At 37.0% G+C, this 24,625-nt stretch overlaps 2 protein-coding genes across 2 annotated transcripts in view; one reads left to right on the top strand and one right to left on the bottom strand.

Moving 5' to 3' along the window:
• NSUN6 (NOP2/Sun domain family, member 6) overlaps positions 1-22,903 on the top strand; it is a 36,488-nt gene extending 13,585 nt beyond the window's left edge. The window contains exons 4-10 of the mRNA XM_008569816.1: positions 4,773-4,909; positions 7,122-7,126; positions 8,088-8,207; positions 11,297-11,441; positions 17,665-17,813; positions 20,706-20,831; positions 22,352-22,903. Of these exons, the coding sequence (XP_008568038.1) occupies positions 4,773-4,909; positions 7,122-7,126; positions 8,088-8,207; positions 11,297-11,441; positions 17,665-17,813; positions 20,706-20,831; positions 22,352-22,585 (916 nt within the window). The 3' untranslated portion in view covers positions 22,586-22,903. The remainder of the gene's footprint in view (positions 1-4,772; positions 4,910-7,121; positions 7,127-8,087; positions 8,208-11,296; positions 11,442-17,664; positions 17,814-20,705; positions 20,832-22,351) is intronic.
• On the bottom strand, positions 13,849-14,259 carry LOC103588192 (histone H3.3C-like). Its single transcript, XM_008569814.1, has one exon. The coding sequence runs from the start codon at positions 14,257-14,259 to the stop codon at positions 13,849-13,851; it is 411 nt and encodes a 136-aa protein (XP_008568036.1).
• Positions 22,904-24,625: the final 1,722 nt, after the last annotated feature.

The following is a 24,625-nucleotide window of genomic DNA, read 5'->3' as shown; positions in this document are numbered from 1 at the left end:
TGAGCGTGGTGCTGACAACACCAAGTCAAGGGTTAAGATCCCCTTACTGGTCATCTTTTAAAAAAGAATCTCAGAATATTAATCCCTAAATACATGCATTTGATATACATATTTATTGATATAAATATTCCATTTGTAACTTTGAGTAAGATTCATATGGTTTACTATCCTATTTTTGTTAGGTAGTTATCAGTTGCTATGATATGACAAATGATTTGTTTTGCCTTGCCCAGTTGTACTTTCATGTACATTAATTCTTTTGATTTGTTACAATCTGCTGGGTAGGTGGTGGTATTATTATTATTTTTCCCACTATATGGTGAAGATATTAAAGACCAGATTTGTTAGGGTTCTTGCGAGGTTACACTAGTAGTAATTGGTAGTATCTGAACTCAAACCCAGGTCCAGATGCCATGTGCTTTCTTCTCTGTCTGGTATTTAACCAGAAGACATTTTATAAATCCAAAGATTATTTCTGATGTGAACAAGCAGAAAAGCAGATTTATGTTTATTATCATCTAATGACACATCATTAGTGATGATGTAGCACATTAGGGCATATAACCTAATGTATTATTACTTATAAATTATTTTGGTTTTTTGTTTGCTTTGTTTTAGTTTTTTTGATTGTTGTTGTATTAGTCTGTTTCTGTTGCTTACAACAAAATACCCGAAACTGGGTAATTTATAAAAAAAAGAAGCTTATTTCTTACAGTTTTGGAGGCTGGGAAGTCCACGGACAAGGAGGTGCATCTGGTGAGGGCCTCCTTCTTGGTGGGAACTCTACAGAATCCTGTGGTGACCAGGGTAGCACGTCACAAGAGTGGGCTGAGGAAGTCATCAGAACCATGCCCATTACTCCGTGAATGGATCAGTTCATTCACAAGGGCACTGTCCTCAAAATCTAATCACCTATTAAAGGCCCCACCTTTCAAATACCCCAGTTGGATTTCCCGGCCTCTTACCCACTGTTACAATGGGCATCAACTTTGTACTATGTGAACTTTTGGGGGACACATTTAATCCATTTACAAACACTTGTGAACATTTGACAACATAGCCCTGAAACATTGCTAGAGATATCTGCACTCCTTAACATTGGTAACAGCTAATACGATATTAGTTTTTCCTTTTGTTTGACAGTAAAGGCCCGAGTAGTTTCGACTTTGGAAAAGAGAGGGAATCTATACAGTGCAAATTTGTTTTTTACATTTCTTGCTACCTATAGCTGATTCTCCCCTTCTAACCTTAAAATTAGCTTAATGATGACTTTATGAAATATAAATTGTGAGTCATTTTGTTATTCATAATATCCAAAGAGCACCAGGAAGCCATATTCTTTGTCATCTAATAGCAAGGGACATGAGACTTTACTGCTGGAGTAAAGCTTTTGTAGTTTCGACTTTGGAAAAGAGAGGGAATCTATACAGTGCAAATTTGTTTTTTACATTTCTTGCTACCTATAGCTGATTCTCCCCTTCTAACCTTAAAATTAGCTTAATGATGACTTTATGAAATATAAATTGTGAGTCATTTTGTTATTCATAATATCCAAAGAGCACCAGGAAGCCATATTCTTTGTCATCTAATAGCAAGGGACATGAGACTTTACTGCTGGAGTAAAGCTTTTGTTTCTGGGCCGGCCCAGTGGCTCACTCGGGAGAGTGTGGTGCTGATAACACCAAGGCCACGGGTTCGGAACCCATATAGGGATGGCCGGTTACCTCAATGAGTGAGCATGGTGTTGACAACACCAAGTCAAGGGTTAAGATGCCCTTACCAGTCATCTTTTTTTAAAAAAAGAAAGCTTTTGTTTCTGAGGGAGGAGTTTAACCTTTTCATTTCCCTAAAAAACACAGTGGAAGCTGTTTTACTTTATGTAATCTATCTTGATGACCATTGATCAGCCAGTGAAATTTATTAAAAATGATAATGGTAATAGCAGCTAACAATTATTGAGTGCTCATTGCATTCCATATATTATGCTGAGTGTTATACGTACATTATTTCATTTACTTACAAACCTCCAACTTCATAATAAGGAAATGGAGGCTTAGAGAAGTAAAGTAGGCACTCAGTAATTTTTCAGTGAGTAAATGAGTGCCAGATAGAAATCAACAAAGCCAAAATTTGAGCCCAGTTTTTCCCCCTAATGTCCATTTTCTGTTTTAAGATCCACTCCAGGATCTCACAGTGCATTTAATTATTATGTCTCCTTAGTCTCTTCTGGTCTATGATAGTGGCTGAGTCTTTTCTTGTTTTTTTAAGACCTTGACGATTTTGAGACTAAGTTATTTTGTAGAATGTCTCTGACTTAGGTTTGTCTAATGTTTTTTCTCTTGGTTGGACGGGAGTTACTGGGTTTGGGGGAAGAATACCATGGAGGGGAAGTGCCCTTATCATATCGGGGGGTGTATGATATCACTCTGGAGATTTTGATTCAGTAGGTCTGGGGTAGGCATTGGGAATGTGCATTTTGTTTGTATATTTTGAACTTCACAAGGGTATTGTGATATATACCAAGGTTTGGGAACCCATGCAAGGAAAAGTCAGCCTTTAGATTTTTTCCTAAGATAATAATCAAATAATTTTTTAATATTTATTATGCTCCAGGCACCACACTTAGCGCTTTTCAGGCACTTTGTAATTTAATCCTGTTTATTTCATTTAATTCGTTATACTGAATTCTCACTTATTGTCTGTTATCCACTTTTATTTCTTCTCATCTTGCCCATGTAAGCTCTTTCCCTTTTGTCTTAAGTTGTCTAACGGAATTGTTCTAGTTTGGAAAATAACATTTTCTTTGATGTGATTCCGTCATTGCTATAGGCTGAGTATACTCTTTTATTGAATCCATGTCATATAAGAAAACTTGCCAGAATCCTTCCATTATATTATATTTCTTACTCTTTCAGTTATTGCTGTAGGATGCTTTCCATGTGTGGAACAACGGTTCACATGCTAAGCCTGAGGGTGTTACATCTGGGGTCACACCATGTCCGTGTGTCCCTCATTGGTGATATTCATTTTGATCACCCTGTTGAGATGTCATTGATTTCTCCACAAAACATATAATTATGTTTTTCCCCCTTGCAACTATAAATCAGCCTATGGGGAGACATTTTAAAAATCATCCAAATATAGGGCCGGCCCGTGGCTCACTCAGGAGAGTGCGGTGCTGATAACACCAAGGCCATGTGTTCGGATCCTATATAGGGATGGCTGGTTCGCTCAAGGCTGAGCGTGGTGCTGACAACACCAAATGATCCAAATATTCTACTTGTCATTAAAATTTCCCCTTACGTGTAGTATACATTGGTGATTTTTGCCTGAGCTAGTCATTTCTGTTACAAAATGACTTTCCAACTTCAGCATATCCTTTGTATTTGCCAGCCAGCTCTTGGCGTTTTAATGTGAGAGCCCTTCTTTCTTCCCTGTTTATTTATTTATTTGTTTATTAATAGTGTACACTCACAAATTTCTGTTTTTAAATATTTTGTAATTCATTACTGTATTTAATTACTTCGGTAATCAAATTGTCCCAGATTTGGCCTGTAGGAGCCCATTCCCAATTTCATTTTAATCCACGTAGTATAGGACAATTTTCCTAGACTTTAATGTACAACTATAATAAAAATCTTGGGGAGTTAGTTAAAATGCAGATTCTGATTCATATGCCTGGGGTGGGTCCTGAGATTCTGTATTTCTAACAAGCTCCCAGGAGATTTGGATGCTCGTGGTTTGAGGGCCACATTTTGAGTAACAAGACAGTGTGCAGATCTGAGAAGTAAGAGCTTCATTCTCTAAAAGTGAAGACTATCCCTTTCTGTTCCTTATCTTACTATTATGTTACTGGACTTTTTGCATGATAGAACTGCTAATGTATGTAAATGTGCATTATGTAAACATACTTAGATACTTGAATTATAAAAATGTAGGTAGGATAGCTTTGTCATCATGAGTTTTCTTCTGTCTTACCCATTATCTGTCACCTGTAAGAGCCAACAGGTCTGATGCTTTTACATTGTGTGTAATTAGTGCTCAGCTGTTTCTTTGGCAGTAACTTGCCTGCAGTTCCAACTGTAGTTTATTAAATGTAAAGGAAGAATTTAATCTTACTGTTGTAATAAAAGGGGCATGCATGCAGGTCAGGAGTGCTACTGTTGCACCTCTATCAATATGTAAGTTCTGTGAGAGGAAAGAACTTAATTATTTTCTTAACTCCAATGCATAGACCAATGTTTGGTACATAGTAGGCACTCACTACGTTCTGCAGAGTAAATGAATAAAACCATCCTTCTACTGTTTTGATTCTGAACTTTAAAAGAGGTTGTGTATTTGGTCAATGGATGTTTGCTTATTAGAGTCCGATAATAGCTTGATGAGCTGCATACATAGCTTTGACTTCCCACTTTGAGCTACTTCCTTCTTGAGATGGAATTATATGTAAGAATAATGGGTAATTTTAGAAAAATGCCCAAAGGCAAATGCATTCATAACTGATAAACCCCCAACCCCTTCTGACTCTGAAAAGACCCAGTAGCCAAAAAGAGAACAGATTTCCCTGGGAGTAGGCAAGAGATTGGATTGCACCAAGGGCTGCCGGGCTGCCTTGTGAGTGTGCAGTTCCACCATAGCCTGGAAGGAGGAGTTACCTGGTTTCACCATACCACATTCCCCCAACAACTTGATGAGTTTATTTCCTTTTACAAATGAAGAAACGAGGGCTGCTAATCCAACTGTTTTTGCAAATAGGTCTTTCCTCACCCCAGGCCCCAAAACTCATCTAGCAGTAATACAGTGGACCTAGAGTCTAGAGACCTGTTTCTTATTCCCAGTTCTGCTAATAACTGTTGTGCCTTAGACCAGCCACTTAACTCCTCTGCTCCTCATTTTTTCTCATTAGAAAGTAAATAGAAATTACTCCGTTCTGTCTCAGTAAGGAGCTTGGTGGATAAATGTGGCTGTACGTACATCGAAACTCTCAGCTTCTTGGAACAAAGTTTCTGCTGAAATCAGGGTGTTATTCTTGTTTGTTATTCTGGTTTGCTACTTTTCTACAGTTTCTGCCATTTGAAATTTGGGCCAATAGAGAAATCTGTGATGCTGTTTCACTTTGAACTTAGAATTTTGTCTTCCTAGGTATTTTTCAAAGTATCTTCAAAAGTATGAAAGAAAACATGCCCGAATCATGAACTGAATCTTCGTGCAAGATAACATTCTTTATCTTTCTTCAGTAATCTATGCCAGCTTTTGTTTTTTAAAGTTTTGTGTTGTGCTAGGCTCTTTGAATATATTATCTCAGGCCTGCACTAGCTTATAAAGTAACCGGGTACCTTGTGAAGACAAGGTAGTTCATTAAGGTGACTGGCTAAAGAAGTTACACCTTGAAGAAATCATATCCAGTAGGCACAAGAGTTTGGCAGCTAGTAGCCTTTTTCCATTCCATGTGATTACTCAAGTTATTGTACAGAACAGGTTTAATTATATACTTTCTGTTGGGAAAAGTTTCTGGGAATTTTTTTTTTTTTTTGATGCCTTTTGCCTTGCTTTTCTCTGGAAAATCATTATCTCCCCAAATCTATACTGTTTGTTGTGCCCAAAAGCTAATGCAAAATATTCATATTATATAGTGTTTTTTGTTGTTGTTGGAGGGGCGGTGGCAGTGGACACGGTAAACATGGTAAGGGGCTAGTGATAACAGATTATTCTTGATTTTAGCACCTGAAATTACCCAAAGATACACTTTATGAAGTTAATCTGAGTGTTGCCCACAATCATTAAAATTACAACTGTACAGTAGGTTTTTCAAAAAAAACAAATCAAAAAGGAAACTTTTAAATTGCTTATGCAATCCACAGAATTAAAATACAAATTTTAGATACCTTCCACACTTGAAGTAATCGTCAGATAACAGTTTAACAGTTAAATACTTACAACAACTGCTTTCAAAGTTATATTCTAGGTTAACTGGAAGAAAAAATGGTGCCTGAAACTTAATCTTCTAATTGCCTGGTTTCTTTTAAACAATTGATTTAAGAGCCAGGTGAGGTTGGACAATCTAGAGAGTGTTAAATAACTACTACTGCCTGAGCCCAACCACCTGAAATCGTTTTGATTTGTCTGAGTGGGGCCTGGGTCAGGACCTTCAAAAGCTTTCCCAGATGATTCTCATGTGCAGCTAAGGTTACGAATCACTGTATTCTAGCTGTGGTGCACATCTGGATGCACATGAGAATCATCTGGGGGGATTTTAAAACACTGATGCCCTATTGCTAGAAAGTCTGATTTATCTATTCTGTATGAGAACCAGACTTTTTTTTCCTCAGCTCACCAGGTGATTCTATTTTGTATCCAGGATTGAGAAATACTGTAGAAGGTAGTTAATTGTTTTAAGAAAACTCTTGTTATTTGAATATTTAATGAAGCCTTTTTACATGGACTTCAGAAGATGTGTGACCGGAAGATGCTTTATGTATTACTTATGTTTGATTGGAAATTTATGTAACCTTTGGCCAATCCATTGGTGGTTATCATTATTAGGAGTGAAGCCTAACCAGCTGTCTCTAGATACAGAATCACCAAGTCTTTAGCAGCCATATACTTGTTTCAGTGTTTTCATATTGGATTTCAATTTTTAAGTATTTTTGGAATAAATTAGGCCCTGTTGAGATAAACTATCTGTAATAGGTTAAGCCTATTTGGTGTTTAGTGTTGAAGGACAGCTCTTAAGGTGCCTAAATTATTTGCATTGATTTTAATGCTTTATTAATATTCACAGAGGGGGAAAACTTGCTCTCTTGTAACTCCTTTCTCACCACTGTTTTTGTTTTGAAGTGGTGATCTTGGATTCACCTGAGAACATTGCAGCCTTCTCACAGTTCTTGAGGACTTACTAATGGATGTAATGTTCAGTGTTTTGGTGAGAGTGGATTGCAGCCTTTAAGCTTTAAAAATAAATAAAACCATGCTTGTTAACCTTTACTTTTGTTTTCTTGCTAAGGAATTTAAAAAATGAGTTATTTTGTGATTCTATTCCATCTAATTCAAGGATGACTGTCATCCCGTATAACAGTCCTTATTTAATTAATATTATGATTTAATATAACTTATTGCTATAGATGAGGTATGTTTGGGTTGTGTAATCTCATAATTTATTTTGGCACCAGTCAGAAATAGCCAGGATTTTTTTTTTTTTTTTTTTTAAAGATGACCGGTAAGGGGATCTCAACCCTTGACTTGGTGTTGTCGGCACAACGCTCAGCCAGTGAGCAAACCGGCCATCCCATATATGGGATCCGAACCCGGGGCCTTGGTGTTATCAGCACCGCACTCTCCCGAGTGAGCCACGGGCCGGCCCAGCCAGGATTTTTTTTTTTCCCATATATGGGATCCGAACCCGGGGCCTTGGTGTTATCAGCACCGCACTCTCCCGAGTGAGCCACGGGCCGGCCCAGCCAGGATTTTTTTTTTTCCCATATATGGGATCCGAACCCGGGGCCTTGGTGTTATCAGCACCGCACTCTCCCGAGTGAGCCACGGGCCGGCCCAGCCAGGATTTTTTTACATTTTATTTTTTTCTTACTGACATGTGGTGGTGATAGGGAGATAGGGACCCAAACATGCCTGTTAGGTGGCATTAGCAGCGTAAAACAAGGACTTTTTAAATGTGAGATGATGAGACACCCAAAATTGCAAAATTATGTACCTTTTTTGGAAAAAGATCTAGAACATTTTCATATTTTTAGAGCTCTCTGGCTTCCAAAATATTGAGAATCACTGGAATTTTAAAAAGACAATATGATTTTATTTATTTATTTTTTTGATACCCAGAAAACACTGATATCAAGGAAGAAACTCCGAATTAACTAGAAAATGCATCCTGTGTGTTCATGGGGTGGGGGGTAAATCATATGTAATCATGGGATACTCTAGGAAATTGGGAATTTCCTGACAGTATATTTACAAAGACTGGTAGACTTGAGGATATTTTACTGGATTATCTCTAAAGGTTTGTTTACATTCTCTGTTTCTAATTAAAATTGTTTTAGAATCATTGGTAATAGATTGCATTTTTTCACTTATAGAATTTGCCATCTGCTGTAGTAACTCATGTTCTGAATCCTCAGCCTGGAGAGAAGATTCTAGATTTGTGTGCAGCGCCTGGAGGCAAAACAACACACATTGCAGTGCTAATGCATGATCAGGTGAGACTGTCTTCACAATAAAACTGCTCTCAACATACAGTATGTTTCAGTGGTAAAGAGAAAACTATATGCAACTTATAAAACATACAAATATTTATAATCTGATTTATTTCAGATTCAGCCAAAGACTGTTCAATTATGTCAGTCACCAAAAATTAAGTTCAGTAGACAATTATGATTTGTGAAGACTGTCTCAACTTTCTTGAATCCCCAATTTGCTAATACAATTATAGAATTCTTCCCTCATAAAATGAAGTTTATATATTTATGAGATCTTGTTTTTAATTGTAAGATTTTTGCACTTGCTTAAACTATTAAATTCTGCCACTAAAAATTAGTTTGACAGTACATTCTCAAAGTGTTGAAATATATGTATATGTTGATATATAATCACACATTGATATACAACACACTAATAAACATATATACACACATATATGGGGGGGTGTTTATCTTAAGAGTCATATAAACCTAAACAAATGGCTTAATTATAAAGCCTACTTTATTGTCACAAAATAAGAGTAAGTCTGTCTTTAGATGAGTTTAGCTCAGATTTTACTGCTCTTTGTTATGTACATATATTTGCCAAAGTTGTTTCTTTTATTATGCACTGTTTTTATTTGTGGTCAAAACTCATTATGGCCTTGTAACCATTCTATTCAATTGAAGAAGGATGTGGCAAGTTCATGCTGCCTTGCCTGTTTATGTCAAATTCAGTAAAACTAAATGTTTGCTAAAATCCTTACACATGCTAGTATCTTCACCAATAATTGTTTCCTTGATTTAGAGTCAGATTTTGATTTATTGATTGACTGATCAACTATTTATTTAGTACTTACTATGTGCCAGGTACTGGGAACTGAACCTTAGTGACCAAAATTTCCATCTTTATGGAGCTTACATTCTAGTGACAGGAGACATATAATAAACAAACAAATGAATAAAAGATATGGCATATATGATTGTGATAAGAGCTGTGGTGAAAAATACAGAAGGATTAGGGGAATAGGACTACGGAGGGAAGGGGAATGAGTTTGCTGTTTTAAATAGTATTGAAAGGAAGGGTGCACTCTGTGAAGGTAATATTTAAAGAAAGACTTAAATGTGATGAGCAATTTGGAGGTCTGTGGAAAGAATGTTCTAGGTAGAGGAAACAATAAGTGTAAATGCCCTGAGGTGAGAGGGTACCTGATGCGTTTGAGGCACCTCAGTAAGTTTGCTGAAGCAGACTAAGTGAGGAGGAGAGTAGGAAGGAAAGAAAGGTGGAAGGTGGGGAGGATGTTTGGGCAGATCTGCGTTTTAGGGTCTGATAGGACTCTGGTTTTACTCATGGTGATTGGTAGTCAGTGGAGATTTTAGAGCAGAAGAGTGACATAAGCCTACTTCCTATTTAAATTATCACTGTGGCTCCAAATTGAGAACAAAAGGTAGAAGCAGAGAGACCAGTTAGGAAACTGTAGTTCTGGGAAAAGTAGAGGAGGTGATAAGAAGTGGTCAGATGCTGGAGATGTTCTTAAGGTAAAAGGAGATGCTGATAGATTGGATGTGGGTTATGAAAGTGAGAGGATATTCAGAGATGTCTCTTAAGGTTTCAGGCCCAAGGACGTGGAAGGGTGGAGTTGCTGCTGGATAGGTATGACTGTAGGAGGAGCAAGTTTTACAGGGAAAAATCAGAAATTTAGTTTTGCATATATTAAAATAAGTTGTCTAGACATTCAAGAATATAAATTGAGCAGGCAATTGGATATATGAGGCTAAAGTCCAGGGGACAGCTCTGGGTTGGAGATATAAATTTGGAAGTCATCAACATAGAGATGATAGGTAAAGCCATAAAGCTGATGGTGGGTGGAAGGAGAAAGTAGAGGAGGTCTGAAGAGTGAGCCTCATGGGTACTTAACACCAACAGTCAGAGGCTGGGGAAATTAGGAGGAATGGCCAATGATGTAGGAGGAAAACCAGAGGAGTGTGATGTCCTGGAAGCCATGTGAATAAAGGGATTAAAAGAAGATGGTAAGATCAACCATGTCAAATGTTGTTGATAAGCTAAGAAGAGTATTAACAGCTGTCACTGGATTTAGCAACATGTAGGATATTGGGGACCTTGTCATGAACAGTTTTGGTGAGTATAAATGCTTATGTGGTTTGAGACTCGAAGAGGAATCAAAGAGAGAAGTGAGATAAGTCCTTATTCTGGTTGTTTTGGGCTACTTTTCCACTTTACTTGGTTTTTCTGTTTGTTAAGCTATTAATGGAAACAGTGGCTACCACTAAACCTGATGGCACTTAGAAACATCAGCAAATTTTCTGTATTGCAGTCTTTGCCATTGATACATGTATCACAAAAGGACAGTATATATACAAGAAGCAAAAACTGTAAAATATATAGAAGAGTCAATCCCACCATCTCTGCAATATCATTTTATAGTACATGTACATTGTATAGCATAGTACATTATATGAATGTCATAATGCATTCTCAAAATTGTGGCCTGTTTATTAACTTTGATTTAACCAATGTGCTACCATATACAATTATTTTTGAACTGCTTTTTATTCCATTCTAGAACATTTTTCTATGATAGAGGCTTTGGCTCATATTTTTCTGGCTTTAGTTCACAGAATTCACAGGAATTTTATGTGTATAGCCCCAAAATATTAAAATGAGGACTGATTTTACGAGTAACGTTCATTTGCATCTCAAATCACTTTAAGGTAGATGTCTCATAGCATTAGTTTCTGCTCTTCCAGAGGTGAGCAAGGCAAATGAAATTGGAGATTTTTAATGCCAATCGATGTTTTTTAAGTTTATTTAGAAGATTGCAAATGCTATTTTCGATTTCAAGTTTTGTTAATTATAAGCTAGCCATTATAAGAGATTAATTTTCTGGCAAGAATGTGTTTTTTAAAAAGGAAAAACTTAAGTGTTTAACATGAATTTAATTAATGAATTCAGCTTTAAAAGTAGGGATGGGAGGAAAGTGGGGAAGACAAACCATAATTTTCCACTGTTTTTTCTCATTATTAATTTTCATGAGTGCTTTGGATTTACACTTTATTTTTGTTTGTTTTTGTTTTTGTTTTTTTTTTAGGGAGAAGTAATAGCACTGGATAAAATACCCAACAAAGTAGAAAAAATAAAGCAGAATGCTTTATTGTTAGGGCTGAATTCCATCAGGGCATTTTGCTTTGATGGAACAAAGGCGGTTAAACTTGATACGGTTCAGAACACAGAAGGTGAGTTAATTTTTCTGTTTATTATTATTTTTAAAATTTTATTTATACATATTTATGGGGTACAGAGTTGACTATCAGTATTTGTGTATAGTATGTGATGATCAAGACAATATTATTAACATGTTCATTATTACAAATCATAATTACTTTTTGTGTCCCTTATGAATTACTCCCTATCTCTGTTTCCCACCTCTAGTAGCTATAGGTCTGTTCTCTTCTTCTGAAAGTTCGTTTTATTATGGTCTTTCTTTGTTTCTTAGCTCCCACTTATGAGGACAGGCGGTATTTTTCTCTCTGTGCCTGGCTTATTTCACTTAACATAATTTTCTCCAAGCTCATCCATGTTGCTGCAAATGGCAGAATTTCATTATTTTTTTATGGCTGAGTGGTATTCCATTGTGTATATACACCACATTTTCCTTATCCAGTTGCCCCTTGATGGACATTTAGGTTGGTTCTATATTTTCGCTGTTCTAAATAGAGCTGCAATATACATGGGAGTGCAGGTTAATTGACAAATTATTATTGTATATATTTATAAGATACAATGTGTTGTTTTGATATATGTATACAATATCAAGTAGTTAAAACAAACAAAATAACATATGCATCACCTCATTTATTTTTTGTGGTATAAAACGTTTGGAATTTAGTATCCTAGCAATTTTGGAGTATAAAATGCATTATTAACTATAGTCACCATGCTGTGTAATAGATCTCAGAACCTTATTTCTCCTGTCTTACTGAAACTTTATTTCCTTTGAAAAGCATCTCCCCATTCCCTTCCCTCTCCCCCAGCCTCTGGTAACCACTATTCTACTCACTTTCTTTCTGAGTTCAACTTTTTTAGATTTCACACGTAAGTGAGATTATGCAATATTTATCTTCTGGTGCCCGGCTCATTTCACTTAGCATAAGGTCCTCCAGGTTGATCCATGTTGTTGGAAATGACAGAATTTCCTTTTTTAAAGGCTACATAGTATTCCATTGGGTGTCTGTGTATACATATATTTACACACCATGTTTTCTTTATCCATTCATCTGATGGACATCTGGGTTGATCCCATATCTCGGCTATTGTGAATAATGTTACAATGAACATGGGAGTGCAAATGTCTCTTTAACATACAAATTTCAATTCCTTTGGATATATACCCAGTAATGAGATTGCTGGATCATGTGGTAGTTCTATTTTTAATTTTTTGAGGAACCTTCATATCATTTTCCGTAATGGCTGCCCTAATTTACATTCTTACCAACAGTGTACAAGGGTTCCCTTTTCCTCCACATATTCACAAACACTTATCTTTTGTTTTTTTGATAATAGCCATCCTAACAGGTGTGAGGTGATATCTCATTGTGGGTTTAATTTGCGTATCACTGATGATTAGTGGTATTGAACATTTTTCATGTACCTGTTGACCATTTGTATGTATGTATTTTGAGAAATGTTTATTCAGATCCTTTGCTCTTTCTAAAATTGGGTTTTCTTGCTGTTGAGTAGTTTTCATTTCTTATACATTTTGGATATTAACACCTTATCAGATGTATAGTTTACAAATATTTTCTCCCATCCTGTAGGTTGTGTCTTCATCTTGTTAATTGTTTCCTCTGCTGTGCAGAAGCTTTTTAGTTTTATGCAATCCCATTTGTCTGTTTTTGCTTTTGTTGCCTGCACAATGTGGAGCTGGGGCACATGACCAATGCTGACAAGCCTGCCCCTCCCAGTGAGATGCTACACTCCTTACATTTCTTGACTGGGAGCTTAAGGAGGGAGGGAGCATGTGTTCTTGGCTGCACCCACAAGAAGTGTATCTTTCACTCTGAGCCTTAGGGAGGGGAGAGGCTCTTGAAGGGGGAAGGAGGTGGAAAGAGTGAGTCATGGATCAAGTGCCAGATTCTCACGGTTCTTAAGGAGATGTAGTAGTTCTTGGATTAAATGTTTCTTCATTTGCTATATGCCCTTAGGGCCTTTTTCAGAGATGTTAAATAGTAGTTTTGTTTTTTCATTGGGGAGAGGGTCTGAAGAGCTCCTCATGCCCTTATTCCAGAAAACATTTCAATCTCACTTATTTTTAACAGTAAATTCCTTCTTTTTTTTTCGTCCAGAAAAATTTAACAGGTTTATTTATAATTGTTATAAAGTTGAACTGCTGAAGCTTGTTCACTGAAACATTTTGACTTGCATTAATGCTTTACATCCCTGCATTTATATTAAAAATTCCCACACAAATGAAAATGGAAAAACTGCCTATACCTGATTTCTGTCCCCTATTTTTCCACTTGTAATCATATGCTTATGTTCCTTTTGACCCCATGGAAAAAAAATATCTAACGTTCAGAACTACCGGTAACAGGAAGAAGAGAAATTTTTTGAGAATGAAATGTTTCCCGTCATAGTGGATTCTTAAGCCTGTTCTCCACGAATGTGGCGTGCTAGCTGGATGTCTTTTGGCATAATTGTTGTACGTTTGGCATGGATAGCACACAGGTTGGTGTCTTCAAAAAGGCCAACCAGATAGGCCTCACTTGCCTCCTGCAAAGCACCAATAGCTGCGCTCTGGAAGTGCAGATCTGTTTTGAAGTCCTGAGAAACTTCTTGCACCATATGCTGGAAGGGGTGTTTGTGAATCAGAAATTCAGTGGACTTCTGATAACATCTAATTTCACGGAGTGCCACAGTACCAGGCCTGTAACAATGAGGTTTTTTCACCCTTCCAGTAGAGGGTGCACTCTTGTGAGTGGCTTTTGTAGCCAGTTGTTTCCTGGGTGCTTTACCACCAGTCAATTTGCGGGCAGTCTGCTTTGTAGGAGTCATGGTACAGAGACCTCCTTAATTACCACCCTTCTCCTCGGGCTGGAGCTCGGTGAGCGAGAGGCAGCGCTGGCGTTAGAGAATGATGGTGGTGTGGCAGCAGCTGGAAAATTGCTTCTAAATTATACACTACCCCAAAGTAATGTAGTTTCAGAGGTCTTTAAGTGTAGTTACTTAGTCCGTTTCTGTTGCTTATAACAAAATACTTGGAACTGGGCGATTTATAAGAAAACAAAATTTATTGCATAACAGTTTCAGAAGCTGGGAAGTCCAGTGTCTGGGGGACACATCTGTGAGGATCTTCTTGGTGGTGGCTTTACAGCAATGCAGGGGTCTCACATGACGGAAAATGGCAGAGCAGAGAGACGCTCACATGCTTTCCTTTTAAAGCCCTCAGAACCATGCCCCTGATCACCATTATTAATCCACTCACTGTGGCATAGTCCTATAATCTAATCACCTCCTCAGGGCCCCACCTTTCAATTACCGTAATAGGATTTCTTACCCTCAACAATTACACTGGGAATTAAGTTTTTAATATATGAACTTTGGGAGACACAATTCAGTCAATCCACAGCAATTACATATTATGTGAAAAAGCTTTTAATAAACAAAAATTTGGGTATTCTTATACTACAGATAACCCTTAGAGTTTATCTCATGCCTTTCTGGTTTTGTCAGCACCACGCTCAGCCAGTGAGCGAACCGGCCATCCCTATATAGGATCCGAACCCATGGCCTTGGTGTTACCAGCACCGCACTCTCCCAAGTGAGCCACGGGCCGGCCCCCTTTCTGGTTTTGAATAAGACAAGTTTCACTTGTGGCAGATACATATGGGGGTCTGTTTGGTGATCTTGGTCTGTTCTAAGAAAGGTCCAGAATATTTATAGTAATTTCTTAATTTAATGTCTACATAATCACCCAGTACCTTCAGTGAAAATGGTGCATGTTAGGAGTGGTGAGTGTGGAAATTAGGCATTCCCACTCCTTCAACAGGGCTGAAATCCAGCCATGGTTTGTTCCTCATGGTACAGGACTCTGTTAATGCTTATTCTAGTTTGTACAAATGTACCTTTGGGCTTGCGGATTTCCTGACCTTTTGGGAATTGTTGAGAGCAGTGTTTTAGAGGAATTCATCTGGCCACAAGATTAAAAAGAAAAAAACAAAAACTCCACAGTAGAGAGAATTTAGTATAAATTTGTATTAGAGAGACAATTTATATAAATAAACAGTATAAGGAACTAGGTATAGGTTGAATGGATGTTGGAGAGCTGTAAAAGCAAAAGGAGGGCACTGCAGCAGTGTGAAGCTAGTGAGCACAGGGGGAGTAGCCCTTTCAATTGCTGAAAAACAGAGAGAGGGGCCCCTTACCAGGGCCAAAAAGCTTAGAGTAGAGGCTCTGTAGAGCTGGGCTTCAAAACACTTATGGAACCAGGTTCTGCCTAGCTGCTGCTTATTTCTCCAGACCCAGAGCAGGGCACCTTCTAGAGCTGGGACTTGGACCTCTCAGGGAGAGGGGGCTGTGTCTACTTCATATTGGTACTTAAGGGAGAAGACTGGAAACTACTGAAGCCAAGTGAAAGGGCTATTGTTGGGACAGTTTGACAGGAACTCCAAGTAAACATTGAAGGACAAAGTCTGTTCTCTCTCATCCCCCCCTTCCACCCCCACTCACTCCTGTGCCTTTTATTGGTGACTCTTGAAGCCAGCAGGCAAAGGAGGATTGTACTGTGCAGAGTTACCACCTCAGCATCACACAGCAGAGTATGTAAGAGGGTAGTTTTGGAGCTCAGAAAAAATAGCTTAATTACTAGCATATTCTGGAGCAGAACAGGAACACATGAAGTAGGTCCAAGTATATACAAGAATTCCATATGTGATAAAAGTAGCATTTCAAACCTGGAAGAAAGAGTAAGTTAGTCAATAAATAGCTCTGAATTGATATTTTGGTTTTTTTTTTTTTTTTTTTTTTTGGACAGAGAGGAAAAAGGACTGTACACAAAAATAAGTTCAATATGGATTAAAAAGTTTAGTGTTGAGTTAAACCATGAGAATAACCAGAAGCAGATATAGCTGAGCATTTACCTGATTTCACAAGATTTTAAAGAGTGAAAGCAAAGATAGAACTCACCAACGAAGGTACATTTTATACTCAACATTTATGTATGTAAAAAAAAAAAAAAGATGACAGATAGTGAAAAATATAAAATATATAAGAAAGATTAATATCTTTAATATACATAGAGCTCTTCTAATCAATTAGAAAAAGACAATAGTCCCAATAGAAAAAGGACAACGACAAAGAATGTGTCCATGTAAAGAAAAAATACAAATGGCCGATAAAATAAAAATTGGCTTTGAGGAGATTTTGGGAAAATAAGTACACTCATGATAATGAAAGTGAAAATTGGTATAGTCTTTCTAGGTGTCAAATCTTAAAAACAATTGCTTACTTTGAAAAGAATTTCTTCTAAGACAGTAGGTAAGAAAACAAAGGTGTTTAAAGATGGAGGTGAGTTAAATTGATAATAGCTGTGGCTAACAGCATTGCAATCAGAAAGGTAGAAGGTGATGTTGGGAGAAAATTTGGAACATTGGACTGCTGTGTGTCTTATAAGAAATCAGCTAGCTTTTTTTTTTTTTTTCATTTTCTTTTTTGGTGGCTGGCCAATACAGTGATTGACCTTGGTGGTGTTACCAGCACCTCGCTCTAACCAACTAAACTAACAGGCCAGCCCTCAGCTAGCTTTATATATAAGCAATCAGCAGCATTATCTTTTTTGGAGGTAGATAGCATAAATGTATAAGCAGACCATTTGGTTTCATGACTTTCTCCAGTAACACTAACTAGATCAGAAGTTGGAGTGGAGAAAGTTATTCAAGTGATTGCAAAGGAGGACTTGGTAGAAGATTGAATCCAGTGGGGTATATGACTGATTCTAGACCATAGCCATACTGATGGCCACAGAAACAAGGAGATGGGGGGACAACAGACCCAGAACCAATATATTTACTTACAACCTAACAGGCTCTCTGTTTTTCTGAGGCTGTCTGCAGTAGGAATTACCAAGAGAAGTATCATTTTCCAAAATAACTAGAATTCTTTCCAGGTCCTAGCTCTGATGAATTGTAGCATCTGAAGTTGCTTGATTAGGCTGTGGTTTGTACTATATCAACAGAATAACCACCAACTATAATAACCACATTTTTAACCTTCCTAAAAGTCAACTCTATATTAAATACGTCAGAATTAGTTTAATCAGCTACTTGATTGAAGGGAGAAATTGTTTTTATTTTCCATTTCAGATTATGATTTTAAATTCCTGATCATTGCTTCCATCTCAAGAGTTTTCTATTCTAGACTAATAAGGCAGATAGCAAATAACATTTATAATTCTCTTTATAGGTGAACCTCCATTCTTACCAGAATCTTTTGATCGAATTCTTCTGGATGCACCCTGTAGTGGAATGGGACAGAGACCAAACATGGCTTGTACTTGGACTTTGAAGGAAGTGACATCATATCAACCATTACAGCGGAAACTCTTTACTGTGGTATGTGATGATCCTTTGCTATGAAAGAAAGTTGACCTTTGCTAGTATGATGTTTAAACCACCGAGAGCAATGTTTATAGCAGTATAATTCACAATAGCCCAAAGGTGGAAACAACCCAAGAGTCCACTGACAGATAAATGGGTAAATAAAATGCAGTGTATTCATATATGGAAAATTATTCAGCTTTAAAAAGGAATGCATTTCTGATACATCTACAACATAGATTAACCTTGAAAACATCATGCTAAGTGATATGAACCAGACACACAAGGTAAACTACTATATGATTCCACTTCTATGAGGTAACTAGAATAGGCAATTCATAGAGACAGAAAGTAGAATAGAGGTTACCTAGAATGGGGAGTTATGGTTTAATGCATGTAGAGTTTCAGTTTGGGATGGTGAAAAAGTTCTGGAAATGGATTGTGGTGATGGTTGCACCACAGTAGAAATGTACTGAATACCATTGAATTGTACACTTAAAAATGGGTAAAGTGATAAATTTTATGTTGTATATATTTACACACACACGTGCACACAAAAGACTGAGAAGACCCAGTTTTAAATATAGGGAGCTTACCTCTATGTTGACTCACCCTTTAAGATACATAGGCAATAATAGAATTTCTTCACTGGGACATTTAATGAATTTCAAACATTCTGCGCTATCTTAAAAAAAAAAAGAATCACTGAGTTGCTCACATATAGTTACTAATTGATGTGAGCAGTTAGACATAAAATTACTTTTTTTTTTTTTTTAAATAAGGCTCCTGGGTCATCTTAAGTAGCAGATTAGGAGTAGGAACTTTAATAGAGGCAAACACATTGATAAAAAGGGGAAGTGACAGTGTCTCATGTAGGATATAGAAAAGCAATAAAAACTTCACAAATTTAACTTGTCTGCAGTATGTTTCAGAAGAATCCCAGATAGAACATTCGACAGTTTCTCTCTATCTTACAAAAATGACTCAGCGGATTTCACAGAGTATGTATGGACAGCATTTGATCAAAGATGAATTCATTATTTTCTCTCAGCCCTCCAATTATAAATACATAGGCTGTAGCAACAATGGATATACTAAAATTATTTAGTCTCTAAAGTTATCTTTGAGTACATTTCTGTTCATCTTTCCTGGAGTCTCCTTTCATACACAACAGTAGCACTGGTTGTAGATTATTTAACTTCTTTTTCTGTGAAGTCTTCAAAGAATACATCCTTGGAGTTAAAACCGCAAGCAACAAAAAAGAAGCTTTACTTATAGCTGAAAACGACTTTGACTTGAGGGTAAAATTAGGATACTGCTCTGCTTTCAGCGACTTGGTTTTTTGTTCTTTTTAGGTCACAGCAAAAAGGAAATTTAAAAATGGTACTAAGAGTAAGATGCATGAGCTCAACAGAAAGGAAAAGATGATAGTGTATGAGAGAACTTAAGAGCCTAGCAAGTGTGCCATGTGGCATGGCTAGAAATTTATTAAGAAAATGGACTTTAGAATCAGACACATATTGACTTGAGCCATGGCTCTTCCACATGAGTGACTTTAGGCACATTGGTTTCCATATCTGAGAAATAGGGACAACTCTACCAAACAGGGATACTTCACTGGTGATAGTAACCTTACCTCATGGTTGTTATAAGGATTTATTGAGAATATCCATTTAAAGAGTTTAACACAGTAACTGGCACATAGTAACAAAGTTTCAGTTTTGATCCCTGTACTCTGACTAAGAAATCACAACTATATAGTATATATTTTAAAAAGGTTTTCATTAAAATTAAAAGATAAAATCTGGGAATTAAAAAAAAACCAAACTTTAGTTATTTCAGAAAAATTCATTTTAGCATAGCCCCTTATTTCCTGCTTCATTTATTTACTTTACACATATTCATTGAGTACCTACCATCTGCAAGACACTGTTCTAGATGTTGGCAATACGGTACTGAAAAAGCAGACAAACAGTTCATGGCCTTACTCTTTTCTAACTGGGGAGGGAAACAAAAATAAGTTATTTAGTATATTACAAGGCAAAAACCCAGGCAAAAGATAAAGAGGCTGGGACCAGAATAATAGCAGTGGAATTGGTGAGAAGTGAGAAAATTCTGGATTTCTTGAAGGTAGAGCCAGTAGGATTTGCTGATGGATTGGGTATGTGAGAGAAAGAGAGGCATAAAGGTTCATCTAAGGTTTGGGGCCTGAACATCTGGAAGGTCGGGAAGATTTCTGCAATAGGTTTCAAAGGGAAGATAAGAGTTCATGTTGGAACGTGTTAAATTAGATAGTAAAAATGTGGAGAAGGCAATTGAATATTTGAGTATGGAATTCAGAAAAGTTCTGGCCTAAAAATGTAAATTTGTAGGTTTCTGGCATAAAACTGATGTAACTAAAGGCATGAAACTGAACGATTGATCGTATTTGGCAGTCTTGGTCCATATGGAGTATGACAGCTCCAAGATAACAAAATGTATCTAGTCTGGAATGCAAGTATTGCTCTTATGTGTTCTTTTTTTTTTTTTTTTTTTTGTCTTTTTTCCGTGTCCGGCAACGGATCGCAACCCTCAGTGTTGCCCCCGTACCGGACCGGGGACCGGCAACGGGATCGCAACCCTCGGCATTGCCCCCGCGCCTCGCTCAGCCAGCGAGCGGGAACCGGTCTGTATGTGGGATCCGAACCCTCGGGCGGGAGCGCCGCCGCGCTTCCCAAGCAGCGCACTATCCAGTGCGCCACCAGGCCGGCCCTGCTCTTATGTGTTCTAATTAGAGAAGGAATCCTGATCATATAGAACATCATTTTATCTCAAACACTTGAAAGATATCATACGTTATGTTGTAAAATACCTTCAGATGTTTATTTGGTCTTGCAGTATACATGGTCTGATCACAGTTTTCTTTAGGCAGTGCAGCTGCTGAAGCCAGGGGGTGTGCTGGTTTATAGCACATGCACTGTAACACTGGCAGAAAATGAAGAACACGTTGCCTGGGCCCTCACAACATTTCCTTGCATTCAGCTTCAGCCCCAGGTAAGAGTAGTTTCATTTTTCTCAATGAAATCTGATAAACACATGAGGTTATATGAAGACATATGTCAACTAAGACTTCTGAAACAAATACTATAATCAACAAGAATGTTTTTCTTTTTTTGTCTTTTTCGTGACCGGTAAGGGGATCGCAACCCTTGGTGTGGTGTCGCCCACACCGTGCTCAGCCAGTGAGCGCACAGGCCATTCCTATATAGGATCCGAACCCGCGGTGGCAGCGTCGCTTCGCTCCCAGCGCCGCACTCTTCCGAGTGCGCCACGGGCTCGGCCCAACAAGAATGTTTTTCTAATTGACCATTTAGACTGTCAGTAGAGAATATGCATGCCCAGACCAAGTTTTTCCCTGTCTTCCTCCTTGACAAGAGCTTGGGTGTATGTTTGTTTATGTTTATTCCATTTGTAGCTATTGTTCATGTTACTCTGTACTTTGTTTCCAAAAAGTTGTTTGTTTTTTTTTAAAGACTGTATTTATGATTCTATTTTTAGCCTATGATGTTTGAGATTAAGTTTAAATCTCTAATAATGCTCACATTCATTCAGATACATTGAACATATAACTTTAGTACCTTCCTATACAGAATTGTAGTAGGTAATTGGAATATACAAATAAGAATCCAGAGATGGTTTGTAGACTCAGAAATTAATTACATTGTAGAGGAAAGAAAGACTCCAGAATTCACTTGGAAGTAAACACACACACACTCAAATGTATTCCCCTCACCCCATGGGATAATAATGTTTCCTTAAGTGTATATCTGAAAACCTGTCTTAATTAACATAAACATTTGTCTGTGAAATGGTGACTTAAGTTAGGATTATGGATTTTTGGCAGTAGTGGTTTGCAAGTATCACGCAATTCCTTACGATTCTATATTCTTCTGAACTAATTGATGCAGCCTTAATTTATGTATCCTTTTCTAGTACATGCTTTTCTAGTACATGTAAAAACAAGAAAAAGAAAACTTTTATCATCCAATTGGTATGCGTCAGAGAGAGGCATCTTGGATACCTAGGGAACTCCTCTCAGTTTTGGAGGGAGATAAATAAAGCTGAATTTTATCTATTGCATTATTGATAATAGTGTTCTATTCACTGAGTGCCCACCGTATGCCAGGCATGATAGTACCTTCTTTATTTAAGCCTTAGAACAGAGTATTTTATCTGTTTTGTAGATGAGGAAATAGGGTTAGGTAAAGTTACTTGCTAAGGTCACACAACTACAGTGTGACAGAGCTGCAATTTGAGTCCATGGGTTTCTAGCTATGAAGTTAGGCCATTTGTAATGTTACAGAACTTGATAACAAGCATACAGGACATAATAGGTGCTCATTCATCAGGTGACCATATGGTACTGTTTTCTCGCTTTACTACCCAGAAAATAGCATGTACATTCCATAAAAATAAAAGGTATTCACTCATTTTTCTATTTTAACTTGAATTGTACCAGGCGTACTTACTAATTATAGGAGGTTCATCCATATTTATTCATTTTCTCCAAACAGGAACCACAGATTGGAGGAGAAGGAATGATGGGAGCTGGCCTAACATTTGAACAATTGAAACAGCTGCAGCGATTTGATCCATCTGTTGTACCATTACAGGACACTCACATTGATTCTCTACAAGATGCCAGAATAGAAGACATGATTTGGCTGGCAAACAAGGACTGTATAGGTTTTTTTATTGCAAAATTTGTAAAATGCAAAAGCACAAAGGAGAAGGATGTTCAGAAATGAAAATTCCAAACGTGCTGTTTGTGTGTATGTTTTAAACCAAAGTGTTGTCATGCCAACTGAGTGATGGCATGGTTGCTAAGGAAACGGAAAAGGCTGTCAGCTGTTTCATCAGGGACTGAGAGACATTCAGGAAGTAGGAGGTGGTATGAGATTATATTTTGTGTGTGTATGTGTGTTTTAAAGATATGCACATTTATTTGTTCAAATAACAAATAGATAATAACGAAATACTCTAGAAAATAGGGTTTTGAATTTTCACAAAAACTGGAGATATAAAGCTTATTAAAATTTACATATTTCATTTGATAATCTCTACAAGTATTTGAAATATTTCTCTTAAGTCTTCTAAAACTATGCAAATTCAAATTAATTTCAACAGAAGATGAATAAACTTTTCAAAGGCAAATTAATTTCTAAGCAAATCAACAAGTCCACTTAATGAAAAAAAAAGAACAGAAATATCTAAGTTTAGCAACATAAATTGCATAAAAAAATCAATAAAACAATATAAACACAAGGGCACCTCAAAAAGTTCGTGGAAAAATAGAATTGAAAGATAATGGAAATCTTTCCATAAACTTTTTTTGATTTGTTAATTTTTTTTTTTTTTAAAGGCTAAGAAATATGTTCTCTGACCACAATAACAAGGAAATTTAGAAAACTCACAGGTGTGTGGAAATTGAACAACACTGTCCTAAATAAATAATGGGTCAAAAGAAAAATCACAGGGAAATGAGAGAATACTTTGAGACAAAGATCAAAGCACAACATACCAAAACTTATAGGATTGAGAGCTCATATAGTGCTTAGAGGAAAATTTATACTTGTAAACACCTATATTAAAAATAAGAAAAATCTCAAATTAGTAATGTAAACTTCTACTTTAAGAAAATAGAAAAGGGCCAAGCCCGTGGCGCACTCAGGAGAGTGCGGCGCTGGGAGCGCAGCAGCGCTCCCACCGCGGGTTCGGATCCTATATAGGGATTACCAGTGCGCTCACTGGCTGAGCGTGGTGCCGCCGGTCTCAAAAAGGACCAAAAAAAAGAAAATAGAAAAAGAGCAAACTAAACCAAAAGCAAATGTAAGAAATAACAATGATTACAACTGAAACATATGAAATAGAGAATTAAAAAACAATAGAGAAAATCAAAACTAAAAGTTGATTCATTAAAAAGATCAGCAAAATTTGCCAACCTTTATCTAGACTAACCAAGAAAAAAGACCAAAATTACTAAAATCAGAAATAAAGCAAGGCATTATTACATTGTCATTATGGATTTTTGTGATGGTAAGATTTAGTTTCTCTTTTTCATTTCCATTTTTATTCTATCAGTGGGTTTTGTTCTTTCTTGTGTACAGTAGTGATTATCATTTTTCGGATTCCAGATGCAGGACTTCCTTGAGAATTTCTTGTAGGGCTAGTTGTATGGTGATAACTGAAAAATACACTTTCTCCCTCATTTCTGAAGGATAGCCTTTCTGGGTATAGTATTCTTGGCTGTCAGTTTTTTCTTTTAGTATTTTGAATATTTCATCCCATTTTCTTCTGGCCTGCAGAGTTTCTGTTGAGAAGTCTGCTGTTAGTCTGATAGACGCTCCCTTATAGGTGACTTGACACTTTTCGCTTGCTTCTTTTAAGAGTCTCTCTTTGTCTTTGAGCTTTGCCAACTTGACTATAATGTGTCCTGGAGAGGATCTTTTTGGGTTGAATCTGTCTGGGGATCTTTGAACCACCTAGACCCGATGATCTATGTCTCTCCCTATACCTGGGAAGTTTTCCATTATTTTGTTGAATAGGTTTTCCTTTCTGCTCCCCTTCTGGAACAACCATGATTTGAATGTTTGTGCACTTAAGGTTGTCTGCTAGCTCTCTTAAATTTTCTTCATTTATTAAAATTATTTTTCCTTGTTTTTTGTTCACCTGGGTTATTTCAAAAAGACTATCTTCAAGATCAGAAATTCTTTTGTCTGCTTGTTCTAGCCTGCCACTTAAGCTATCGGTTGTGCTTTTTGTTTTCACTTTTCATCAAATTTTATATT

Source organism: Galeopterus variegatus, unplaced genomic scaffold (assembly GCF_000696425.1).
Source record: "Galeopterus variegatus unplaced genomic scaffold, G_variegatus-3.0.2 Scaffold534, whole genome shotgun sequence".
Classification (NCBI taxonomy): Eukaryota; Metazoa; Chordata; class Mammalia; order Dermoptera; family Cynocephalidae; genus Galeopterus; species Galeopterus variegatus.
The sequence above is the reverse complement of the archived record's forward strand: the minus strand, read 5'-3'. Positions and strand labels throughout refer to the sequence as shown.

Bases quoted from the DNA above. Each gene is read 5' to 3' on its own strand.
- LOC103588192 (XM_008569814.1), bottom strand. From the start codon at position 14,259: ATGACTCCTACAAAGCAGACTGCCCGCAAATTGACTGGTGGTAAAGCA.